We start from the raw sequence: 12,306 nt of genomic DNA, 5'->3' as shown, positions 1-12,306 counted from the left end.
ATGACTTTCCACTGGTTTATTTTGTACTCCAGTTTGTGGTCCCTGATATTAGCAGGGTTTTGTTTCATCTACTGCAAGAGAAGCTGTATACGTTGGCTTTCATCTATTTCCAGTATATGGCATATCTGTATCATACCCAAACTAGAATAATGTTGTGGTTTTAAGCTATTTCTTGACAGACTTGGAAACAGCCATTAGGACTGGACTGAACTTTAAGGTTTTGTTGTAAGGTGGTGGTGATGGAGAGTTAGGACTGTCGCTTCACACCAAAACACTGCTAGGACTGAACCTGCCAGCTGGCTGGGGCCTTTCTGTGTGGAGTGTGTTGTTGTCCTGGTGCTTGTCTGGGTTTCCTCCCACGGTCCAAAGACATGTCATTAGGTTAACTGGTGACTTTAAAGGGATGAAGTGTCTCTGTAGTGTCTCTGTATGTGGCCCTGTGATAAACTGGGTGTACCAGGCCTCTCACCCAGTGTCATCTGGGATCAGCTCCAGTTGGTTTGATGATGGGTTTCTTGTACATCTTGGCTTTAAGAATGATTATTTTCGACCTTTGCTTGGAAACAACAAGTGAATAAAAATATTAGCTGTAGTTGTGGTTTTGAGCAGCTACTAAATGGATCTAGTGAGTTATTTAGACTGTTTTAGAGTAAAGAAATTGTAAATCTTTAAAAGTTTAGGACTAAACTAAAGGAAGTGAATAAAAGAATAAAAGAAATAAACTAATGGGTGTTTTCTGCACACTTCTGCTACCGTGTATTTCTAATCTGAGCGAATTGTTTTTCTAATTTAATAATAGGGTCTGATTTGCCATTCTGCTCCTTCCTCTTTCCACACTTCCTCATTGAATAGGCAGGAAGTCAAGAGTTAACTTGTGTGTTGACTGACGTTCTGGATGTTCTCAGTGGTTTTGAGTGGTTCTCCGAAGGCCCACTCCTCGCAACACATTGTGACACTTGTCCACAGTAGCCAGACAACACTGACTCATAGCACATGATGAATGACCTCAGTTCTCCAGAGACTCACTCAGCTAAAACAAAAACAGGAATGTAGGGATAAACCAGATTTTTAGGATGTGGATTAAAGTGGGGGCGCAGCATCTTTAACATTTAGACAAATAACACAAAGCACTTCTGGGAATCTGACCATGCATCTTTCAAAGTAAACATGGCTCACCATGCTGCTGCGATCAGAAAATGTGCACATATTGAGTTTTTTTAGTGTTAATAACTGTTTTCCCTGTGGCTTTCGTTTCTTCCTATTATTTTAACAGTGCAATAAAACCACATCACCTCTGAGTGTGGCCTCTGAGTGAGCCGCAGTTCATTCATGTTGCATCTTTGTGACGTCAGACTCTCGATTCGTCCATGGCATCTCATTGTGTTGTTCTGAGTGAAATAACAATTGTACATTGTGGGTGTTTTGTTGCAGGGGAGCCGGGGGCACTACCGGTACCACTGGCAGAGCCACAATGTCAAACACAGCGGAGTGGATGACATGGTGCTGCTCAGCAAGATCAATGAGGACGCCATTGTGGACAACCTCAAGAAGAGATACATGGATGACTACATCTTTGTATCCTTTTCTCACAATCGCAGTTCACATCCTGGTGTGAAATAGCCGAGCGCTGGCTCAGCTCAGCTTTTCCCAGATGAACTGAATGGTGATTCACAGTGATACAGTAAGAGTGAGTCACAGATCAGTGTTGGAAGGTGACATCTTCCTCATGAGACGCTGCTGAGATGAGCAGTGAAAGTGGGGGTCTCTACATACCTCCACCCACACTTCTAACTCCTGCTGCTTCACCAAAGTCACATTTACTCTAGTTTTATCTCACTGTCGTGCAAAATTTGAACAAAATGCTTGAAAAGAAAACCTGCTTGCATAATGGAGACGTCTAGTTTTTCCTGAATCGGAGCAATCTTTTTGCAGCAGCCATAATTTTTAATTGTGGTGGGGATTTAAAGTTGCTGAGAGCTCTCATTTTTATACTCCGTAGCATTACGCAAGTGCTAGGTTTAGGTTTTTGAGCTACAAATGTGGCTACACACACAGACATGCGAAGACTGCACACTTACAAGCTGGTCATGACGTGAAATGAGCTGATGAATGAATGAATAACCCCTTTGAAAAGCCATGCTGGGTGTGCTCAAAGCAGCTCATTACATAAACGTCATCCACACTGTGGCAGTGGTCAGGATCGTGAAGTTTAGTAAATGCTGGCAGTTTTGGGTTCGACAGCACTGAGTCAGGCCTTTGATTTGGGTCAATAAATAGCAGTAACTGTGAGGTCCCCCTGCCAAGGCTGTGGGTCACTGTAGGCCACCCACAATAGCAGCTTTATTTGCCCTGAGCCGCGTTTTGGCTTCAGAGTATAAAACCACACAGTGTTACATGGCCGGTCTGTTCTGACATTTGTGAGCGTGGATATTTAGACTCTGACCCGATCAGTGCGCTGCAGCACTGCTGCACATTCAATGTCAACGTCATGGGAGCCTAAGAATAAATAATAACAATTGCAATTAAACATCCGTTCATGTACATTAACACTTCAAATAAGAGCTTATTCAATTTGTTGTTATTTGTTGTTTTGATTGTTTACCTGTCTTCACTATATGGTCCTTAACATCATCAGACATACATTGGTCCTGTGCTTATCTCCGTCAACCCTTTCAAGCAGATGCCGTACTTTGGAGAAAAAGAAATTGAGATGTATCAGGGCGCAGTAAGTACAATTAAATGTTTTCTTAAAGGACTTATTAAACTGTAATTTACAATTATTGATGAACCATTGAAATGCCCATGGTTTAAGATGATAACAGACTGGTAAAACAGACTTTTTAATAAACTGATTTAGCTGGAGTGTGAACTTTCTAGTTGACTGGTGCAGATGTTGCTGTCAGACATTTGAGTCAACCATTGAGACGCTTTGGCCTAATCTTCACAGAACAGCCTGTTTTTGGGTCTGACTCTGCTCTTGGCTGGTCTGCTAAGAGTGGGCTTGTCTCCTTAAGCCACTTTTGAGATCCTGACTGACTGTGAAAGCACTAAGCATCACACATGCCAAATGTAACAGTTTGGCCAATTATAGTTGCACATAAGTGCACTGGGTTCAGATTTACGTAGTGTACCAGCTCAGAATAGTTTGAAGCAATCCTAAAGGGGTTTATTTGGTCGCGTATCTTGAAAGGAAACAGACTTGACAGTGATAAGTTTCAAATTTTGTGCAGATCAGTGCAGCCTTATCATGGAAAAATGTCAAAATGTAAAAGGATCTATTTAATCTCAGTTTTGGACTTTTCATCAGACACTGTGTGAGGTCAATGAGAAAAATATGTCAGATAACTGACTTTATTTAAATTCTTCTCAGGCTCAGTATGAGAATCCTCCTCACATCTACGCTCTGGCAGACAACATGTACAGAAACATGATGATTGATCGTGAGAACCAATGTGTCATCATCAGGTAGGTCTTTGAGACGACAATCACATACCATTATCTCCATTCTTTACGCCTCACAAACTAATGACAATGAAATGATGTAACAGAAGAGACATTTAATATGGCTGTGCTTTGACTGAGTGTACAAGTTGTTTCTGTTTCTTTCAGCAGTCATAGTGCCAAATGTCGAGGATGTGAGAGACTTAGACAAATACTGGTGATAATAATCTGTTCAGTTTGGCTCCGAGACGTTATAACAAAGCCGAACTGCTTCTGAGCCACTACTGATTATGACAATGGTTGGGAGGGGAGCATGAGAACAGACCTAACAGGTTTCATCTGTTACAGCTGACTGGCTGAGAGTGATGTGCTGCTTTGTTTTGTTTTGTTCCATCACATCAGCTTTAAAATGATCAGATTCAGTGAAACAAAAGTGGAAGAGAAAATGTACTAGCATCCAAACGTGAAAACAATGCACGGTTCACAGCTGGATGTGACCTCTGTTAACTCAGGATGTGAGATGGAAACAAAGCAGCTGTTATAGTGACTATTTTTGAGGAACTTCCTGGTTTAAAAAAAAACAGGAAGGACACCTGCATGGCCTCCTTGGCCCACTCTCTCCCCCATATTTAGGGGGTTTTAGTTGCCTTGCAGCCTATGTGTGATAGTTTTGTAAATGTTTTGAGGTACAAAAATGTGATTGGGCCTTTAGTCTTTGGTCTAATCACCTGAGAAGCGCGGTTACTGTAGTGCTTAGCTCATGACGAATGGGCCCTGCTTCAGCACTTTTGCCCGTTGTTTGGGCAGCCAGCAGTTGCCAGTCCAGTTTCCCGCATAAAGGCACTGAGGTGGATTTTGTGATTGTTTAAATCAGCAAACAAAAGCATGGAAGTGGTTTTATGATGGACCAGGTCTCAGCAAACAAAGGTGGCACTAAACTGCTGGCCAGGCAGTGTGGTCAGCAACAGTCTGTGTTAGCACATTTTCACATTTAATAAGAAAATGTGTGAATTAACCATAAGGGGAATTCAGGATGATTCAGGATGGTGTAGCAACTTTGGTTACTCCCACTGGAGCCTTTCAAAGAAGGTCAGCATCCTGCAAACCAGGTGTTTGCATGTCAAAGTAGATTTTTTTTTCCATCTGCTTACTACAGCGGGTACCACATATATCATTAGAAACAGAGATCAGATATGAAGAAGCACCGGGGTATGAGATGAAATCAGGCTTATAAACAAAAACCAACACTAGCACTACCTGATCTCTGAACTTGTTGGCAGCTCTGCCTGATTTTGTGTTCCTCAAAGCGGGCTTAAGTTTCAGTCTTTTTCAGTCATTTCCTGGCTGTGCCTTTCTTATAACAGTAGGTGCAAACAGAGCAGGGTGTTGTTATAATTAGACCAGTTTTAACAATGTGTATTGAGAGATAGCTCCTGTTACTGTTTGAAACATACAGGTGTAGTCATAGGGCGGTACTTACAGTACCACAGGATATACATAAGCATATGTTGTATTTATTTGGAGCTTTTTCAGATTCATCTGGCTTCAGAATCTGAATTATGAGATTAAAGTCAGAACTCAAATAATGTTTTTACAGTGGCTTTAATCCTTAATATATAAACTCCTACTTAATTCTGTACATACATACATGATGATTTCTGAAAAATCTAGATTTTACTTCATCTTAACCATGTAGTCAAAGCCAATTATTTATGACATTATGAATGTCATAAATAATACTTAATAATAAAAACATTAATTATATTTAGTGATTGTGTTTAGCCTGAATTTTTAGATTAAATAGTTACTAACACAATCAAATCTTCAGAAGTGGAAGTAGAAGGTGCACAAAAGAAATCCACACAGTCTACTGGAACATGCTGTACCGTACATTCAACTCCAGTAGCTCTGTAGGAATGCTGTGCACTTTATTTGATTTAAAACCACTAAAACTAGAACTGTGCATCCTTCTCATAGCTGGTGCCAGTAATGATTTACGAGAGTTAATAGTTAAACTTTCCTGCCTCTGCATTGCATTGTTTAACTCATGCCCTTGTTTGGTTTATAAATCTCTGCAGAAGTTTCACAACAATGAAACTCGCCCTTTTGGGGCGGGGGGGCTCAAAGTGGGACTGCGACTTATGCTGAAAATAGCTGTGCAGATAATAACTTTGAGGAGGAGAAACAATGCTCTCAGAGGGAGTGCGTGAGTGTTTTTATAACATTAAAAGCAAAGCTGAAATTAAAATCAGAAAGCTAATTAGCTCCCCACACCTCTACTTGATATAATTGTTGGGTGTTAGACAGACAATGCACAGGATTTAGAAGAAATGAGGACGTACAGTATATAGGAGCAGGCTTACAGCCATATGGAGACTGCTGTGTAATAGAGTGGCTCCCATGACTTCCTCTGGCAGCCTCTAACAGTCTGCAGCTGTGTTTCTCACAGAGGCATTACCAACCTGACTCTACTTTAAGGCACAGACAGAAAAAACAGACTCCACTGTCATTTATTGCCAAAACCACATATGTCAAAATAACTTTGACCCTGGCAAAGTGAAAGGCAAGGAGGAAAATAGACAAGTGTTGTAAGAGGGAAGAAAGATGAGGGGAAAAATCTGTAAATGTGACAAAACACGTTCAATGTCCACATTACTGAAGGATCCATCTTTAACCTTTGCTGCAGAGTGTCAGTCATTTATAACTCAACTTATTTTTGCTTCTAGTTGCACAAAAAAGTATTTTGGTTCATAAAATAAATGGAGTTTGTCTTACTAATGGCCTCTAGGTTTCAGTGGTAACATGTACACAATATCACAGACATTTAAAAGTTACTATTGCTCTTAGCAAAAGTAGCTTAATTGAAATGTTGTCCATTGATAATAGATATGAAAGTTAAAAAATGATGACATTGGAAGAAAACACTGACCTGACACTTGTTTGGGCCCACCACTTCCTCAGTGCGTTGATTAATGAATTAATTAATTGTTCAGACCACACACAGTTAGTTGTTATGGCATCTGCCGTAACAACTAATGAGATCATAAAATAAACACTGGGTACAATGTGTCTTGTCTGTTTTGCCACGAGTTGCATTATTCAACCACGTTTTTAATATAACAAAGTATGCAGTGCAGCAGGTGTTACATGTAGTTAGTCAATGCACTGGGTGGTTTTCAGTATGACTCAGAGGCTAAAATTGCTTATATGACAAAAGAAATGCTTACAGCCTATTATTTGTTTTTCAGTGGAGAGAGTGGAGCAGGGAAGACTGTGGCAGCCAAATACATCATGAGCTACATCTCCAGAGTTTCAGGAGGTGGACCCAGAGTACAGGTGAGAGGAGGTGCTCCGTCTCCTTCTGGTGTGTATGTAAAAAAAGCATGAAATGAATGAGAGTCGAACTGAACTTAAATATAACAAGGGGTCTTTTTCACTGAATTATGCAGTGAGTTAACAATAAAAAAAAAATGTTGATTTTTTTCTTAGAATAGCTTTCATTCAATATAAATGTAATATTTTTTCCATCCTTCTTGTAAAACCATCAACAAATTCAGGACAGTTTGTAAAATCACTGCATATTAGTTTAAAATAAAACAACCTGTTGCTACTCTACTTCATCCCTCCAGACTCAATCCTTGTCTTTCATCCTCATCCTTTTAGCTCATAATGAGCCCATCAGTAGCCTCTTATTCACCCAGCCCCCTTCAGCCATCTGGCAGCTTCTCAAATCAGCAGATGTCCGTTTACTAAGCTCAACAAAGATCTAAAGTTTGATGAGGAAATGCTTGCATCATGATGGCAGTGGGATTTTTATACTTAATCCACTCAGCGCTGTTTCCACCAAGGCTACGTCAGAAATCATCTACAGACTTTAAACAGTAAAGCTCATACTCTGGATGGTTTGACTTTCACATCACATTGAAATTTATTCTTGTTTTGCAAGTTATAACATTATTGTACACTTTTAAATCAAGTTATAAATGTCACTGTCTTGGTTTCTTTCTCTCTATTCTTTATTTATTCAAATGTGGCCTTTACAGTGGACACCTCCACCTCTTCCAAATGACTTCCACCAAAGGGTCAAATCAGCTTTGCACTACTTCACATGCATTCATATACAATATGTTTACAGTATGTTTTCACATGTTCTTTCTTCTTTATTTAATCTATTTATCTGTCTGTGAGCATTACCTATAAAAAGCTTGAAGTGTATTTTTATCCTTTCATACAAAACTAAGTTTAGGATGACACACACACACAAAAATGTTTTCCAAGAAATAACTTTGAGTCAACTTCTGTGTACAATAATGGAAGTAGGAATAGCTCTGTCTGCTTTACTGATTTAAAACTCATGTGTTTCTGACATGCACATGGCTCACAGCAAAGTCTCTACGTGTGCATTTGTGTGGTGTGTATGTGGACCTGTATACACACACACGCTTGTGTTGGAGTGGAAAATTCCAGAGACGTACATAACAGGCTGTGTGCGAGTGTGCGGTGTCTCTACCTTCTCTACAGTCTGTCTGTGACGTAGTTAACAACACACTGCATCTTTCTCCTGACAGCATGTCAAAGACATCATCCTCCAGTCCAACCCGCTGCTAGAGGCCTTTGGAAACGCCAAGACTGTGAGAAACAACAACTCCAGCAGATTTGTAAGGCTTTCATTTCACTTTATGTGAATCAAACATTTCTTAAAGTGTACTGGCAAAAGGGGAAACAGGAACAGTGTTCTTAGATGTGAATTTGATCATCCTCCTCCACACACATTTATCAGACTTATTTTTTATGTGCCAAAGCTGCAGTGTAAGTGAAGACAACTCTGGAAACTCGTAACACAGATAAAATTAGAATAAAACCACTCAAGGCAAATCCTAAACGGTGTCGTTTAGAGATAAGTACATGCAGTAAGTATAACTTGACCCAGCATAATTTGAGTATTTAACTGGACTGTAAGGCCACACTACATCTGAGGACTTATAGTTAAGACAAAGCACATTCAATAGAACTTTTTCAGCTGGGTTTTTGGTTCAGGTTAAAATATAAAGCAGTATTGTTTCAGTTGTTGGGATATTTTCAGATATAGTTTTTGGGAAAAAGCTTTTCGTTTGCCGGTAATGGCCTGAGATCACTGCCTTTGAGGTTCTGTCTTGGGATAAATAGTGTCTCTGTTCAGTTTTCAGCTTGACTGGAACAGATATTACAGACATGTCTGGAGAAGAGAGGAAGACAAAAAGCAGGATCATATTTTTATATAAAAAATATGACACATACATACACACACACACACCACAAGCAAACTTAGCACAGCCAGATGCCAGTATTTCAGATTTTATAGCCCGGGCATTAAGCTTTACTACAGCCCACTCCAATTCTGAAAAAAAAAAAAAAAAACATGCTTTGATCCATTAGGGGAAATACTTTGAGATCCAGTTCAGCTCTGGTGGCGAACCAGACGGAGGGAAAATCTCCAACTTTCTTCTGGAGAAGTCACGTGTCGTCATGAGGAATCCTGGAGAAAGGAGTTTCCATATATTCTATCAGGTGAGAGAGGGAACAGGGTCATGAAGGGGGTCTGTGAGGGGACTTCAGGACATGTTGGATTAGATGTGTGATTTGGCTGCATGAGAAGGAGCAGTCTGTTTTTATTGTGCATGAAGCACAGAAAATGCATGAAAGTAATGCTACATACAGGATTTCATGTCCATAACTGGTGCATACACAGTTACACACTATTAATTTCTGCTGTATAGTTGATCGAAGGAGCCAGTGGAGAGCAGAAGAACAGCCTGGGAATCACAAGCCTGGATTACTACAGTTACCTCAATCAGTCTGGTTCCTACAAAGTGGATGACATCAATGACAAGAGTGACTTCCAGGAGACAATGGTATGGTCAGATTCTTCCTGTTAAGCTGTGGTGTTGTGTGTGTCTTTAAATCCCATACCGGTACTTATGTGGCTCACAGTCTTCTTTTCACATTCTTCTCTGTCCCTGCCACTCTTTTGTTTTCTTTTCCAATGATCTCCTCCTGTTTTTGTTTACCACTCAAGCCTCAACAGGAGTAATTAGAGGACACGAGTTGGGTACCACAGGAGTGCGTAAACCCACACTGCAGCCCTGATTTAGCATGATTTTATCCTTTGTTTTCCCAGCATGCCATGGATGTGATTGGCATCTCGGTGGAAGAACGCGCCATGGTGCTTCAGATTGTGGCTGGAGTCCTGCACCTTGGAAACATCACTTTCAGGGAATCTGGCAATTATGCTGCTGTGGAGAGTGAAGAGTGTAAGTACCCCTCACGAGAATGTGTTCATAAAGACCTGAACGCTGCTGTGGTTTGTGTGTGTTCACACTAAAACAGGAACACCCATTGAAAATGAAGTTGGATTATTTTTAGTTTGAGCTGTTAACATTCAGCCAAGGGGGATTTAAAAATTGGCCTTCTGAGTTTATGTTAGCACCATTTTATTAGTTTGTATTGTCCCAGACTTTTTTATTCATGTTTAACACACCAACAATGCTTTCAAAACAGTGGTGTGACCAGCATGTTGTTGTTCAACCTGACTAGATTTAGACTGACTCATAACTGGTTAACAGTTTTCAAGTAAATTAGGAGTTAATACTTCAAATATGCCCCAATACTTCAAGAATGTGTTTCTCTAAACCCTCATAAACTCTTCTAGGTGGTTGGAGACCCACACTATCCGAGTGGGTCCCTGAAAAGTTTCACTTCGTCAGTGATAACGTCTTCTCAAAAACACAAAAACAAAGATGGCGACTCTACCAACTTGGAAACATTCACTTTGTACAGTGGCCACACTATATTTATATATATGCCACTTTATATTTTATTATATTTTATATTTTATTATGGTGCTACAGTGATTATTTGATCTTATTTGTAAAATTTTAAAAGTGCAAACACCTGGTATAATGCCAGTTGCTCATGCCTTTAGACTAAAAAGGCTTTTTTGAGTTATCTCACTCAGCTCACTAATATAATTGGCCAGCTAGTGGAAGACTTCCTGTGGACAAAGCTAAGCCTAAGTGGTTAAACTAAGTGGTTGTCAGCATCACCCCTATCACACCTCAAGTTTTGGGCCTCTGACTATGTGTAATATGAGCACCCAGACTCATAAAATCATGGAACATCAAATAACAGTACATATTATGACTCCTTTATGTAGTATCCAGAGAACTAACACTATGACGCCAATGTATGTAATACCTCAGAGACACAGGCTGGGGCTAGTTTCAAATACCGGTATACAGTATTTAATCTCTAATAATGCTGCTAGAAAAGTTATTTGTCAAGCTATTATGTGAAAACTTTCAAAGTCTCTCTTCTTCAGGCACATCTGCCCTTCCTGGGTTGGTTTTAGAGGAAATTTCTTTCTTGCCACTTTCACTCCCTAAAGTTTTATTGTGTTAATGCAGGGTCACAGCCAACTGTCTGCAGTAATCCAAACCCACGCTACAGTAGATTACCAGAAAATAAAACGCTATTATTGAAAGCCTGGACATATTTTGTCAGAGGCTAAAATTACTTGGAAAAACACTTCTCCTTCTGTCCCCTTGACTCTGGCCTTTTCCTGCCTCATTTTATTCTTCTTTTTTTTTCTTTCCTCTTTCATTCCCTCTCATGCTGCATCTGTGTGATGCAAACACGGGTCCAGTTGCCAGTGGACAAAGCCGCAGTCTGTTCTGGGCAGACGTAACAACAGCACTTCATAATCTCTGCCTTTCCTGTTCCCTCCAGTCTCACTTCCTGTGTGCTTAAGCTGCTCCATGTTGCACAAAGTCCGACCGCTGCTCCCCATACTAAACTACACCAGCCAAGTTCACATAAACACCAACTCGCACTCAACAAAAAGAGTCAGTGCGTCATCTCTCGTTGAGAGAAATGTTGAGACTCCCTGCACAAATTATTTGGGTATTATTTGACAGGTTATTTAGTTCAAAGTAACTTGATCCTGACACTGACGTATTGCACAAATGAGTTTTTGAGGGGATCTAGAGCGAGACTACAACATTTCATGACTCTTCTGATACAAACTGAATATTTTCACTTTAACATCTTGAATACAATGGCAGCATATTGTATATATGTTATGTATTTATTTGTTAGATACAATTTTAATGTCTGTATCATTCAGCGTGAAACATCTGGTATCTTAGTCCTACAGTCTTAGTCATTAGATACTTAGATTCTTGAGTTGAAGTTAAGGGACGCAGGTTTGTCAGAAGCTTTTCTGCATAGCATGATTAAATCTAAACCTCAGTGAATCTGTATGTACAAACAGAAACTGTATGTACTAACCAGCTGCCAGTTAGCTTAGCTTAGCACAAAAACTATTATAGAACAACAAACCTGCGCCATGAAATACTCCAAAGTAACCCCAAAAAGAGAAAAGCTGTTGTTTTTATGCTTACTTTGTTCTATTTGTAGTTTTTCTGTCAATCAGTGCACAGATTTTGTTATTTTTGGACAGAGCCAACCGACTGTAGCTGTTTCTATTATCAGTGTACAAACTTCAGATCAGTTTAGTAGTTTAGTTACTGACTTTGCCTTTTTATTATTATTATTATAATACACATTATTTTCATTTTATGCTAAGCTGAGTCAAAATAGTGCAAAGGAGGATGATGCTATCATTGTACATTTCACATCCTAGTGAAATGAATCAAACCACATGCTTGGCCAACCTGTGCTCTGACAGCACTCCCTGTCATTATTTTGCTGCTTTGACTAACAAATTTCCTGCAGGAGAACTTTTTGTTCCCAAAATTGACATACACAGCGTGTAAAAGTCTTCAGGCTGTGTTATATATTCTATACGATTCAGGACTAAGACAAAGG

At 39.8% G+C, this 12,306-nt stretch overlaps 1 protein-coding gene across 2 annotated transcripts in view; it reads left to right on the top strand.

Annotated features, from left to right (window-relative positions):
• The window catches only part of myo1ea (myosin IEa), a 41,019-nt gene that overhangs the window by 12,092 nt on the left and 16,621 nt on the right, over nucleotides 1–12,306 (top strand). For both annotated transcript variants that reach the window (XM_026378184.1, XM_026378183.1), the window contains exons 2-9: nucleotides 1,432–1,575; nucleotides 2,636–2,725; nucleotides 3,371–3,465; nucleotides 6,690–6,777; nucleotides 8,010–8,099; nucleotides 8,857–8,988; nucleotides 9,198–9,332; nucleotides 9,599–9,731. In XM_026378184.1, the coding sequence (XP_026233969.1) occupies nucleotides 1,432–1,575; nucleotides 2,636–2,725; nucleotides 3,371–3,465; nucleotides 6,690–6,777; nucleotides 8,010–8,099; nucleotides 8,857–8,988; nucleotides 9,198–9,332; nucleotides 9,599–9,731 (907 nt within the window). The remainder of the gene's footprint in view (nucleotides 1–1,431; nucleotides 1,576–2,635; nucleotides 2,726–3,370; nucleotides 3,466–6,689; nucleotides 6,778–8,009; nucleotides 8,100–8,856; nucleotides 8,989–9,197; nucleotides 9,333–9,598; nucleotides 9,732–12,306) is intronic.

The sequence above is a fragment of the Anabas testudineus genome, chromosome 3 (assembly GCF_900324465.2).
Source record: "Anabas testudineus chromosome 3, fAnaTes1.2, whole genome shotgun sequence".
Classification (NCBI taxonomy): Eukaryota; Metazoa; Chordata; class Actinopteri; order Anabantiformes; family Anabantidae; genus Anabas; species Anabas testudineus.
The sequence above is the reverse complement of the archived record's forward strand: the minus strand, read 5'-3'. Positions and strand labels throughout refer to the sequence as shown.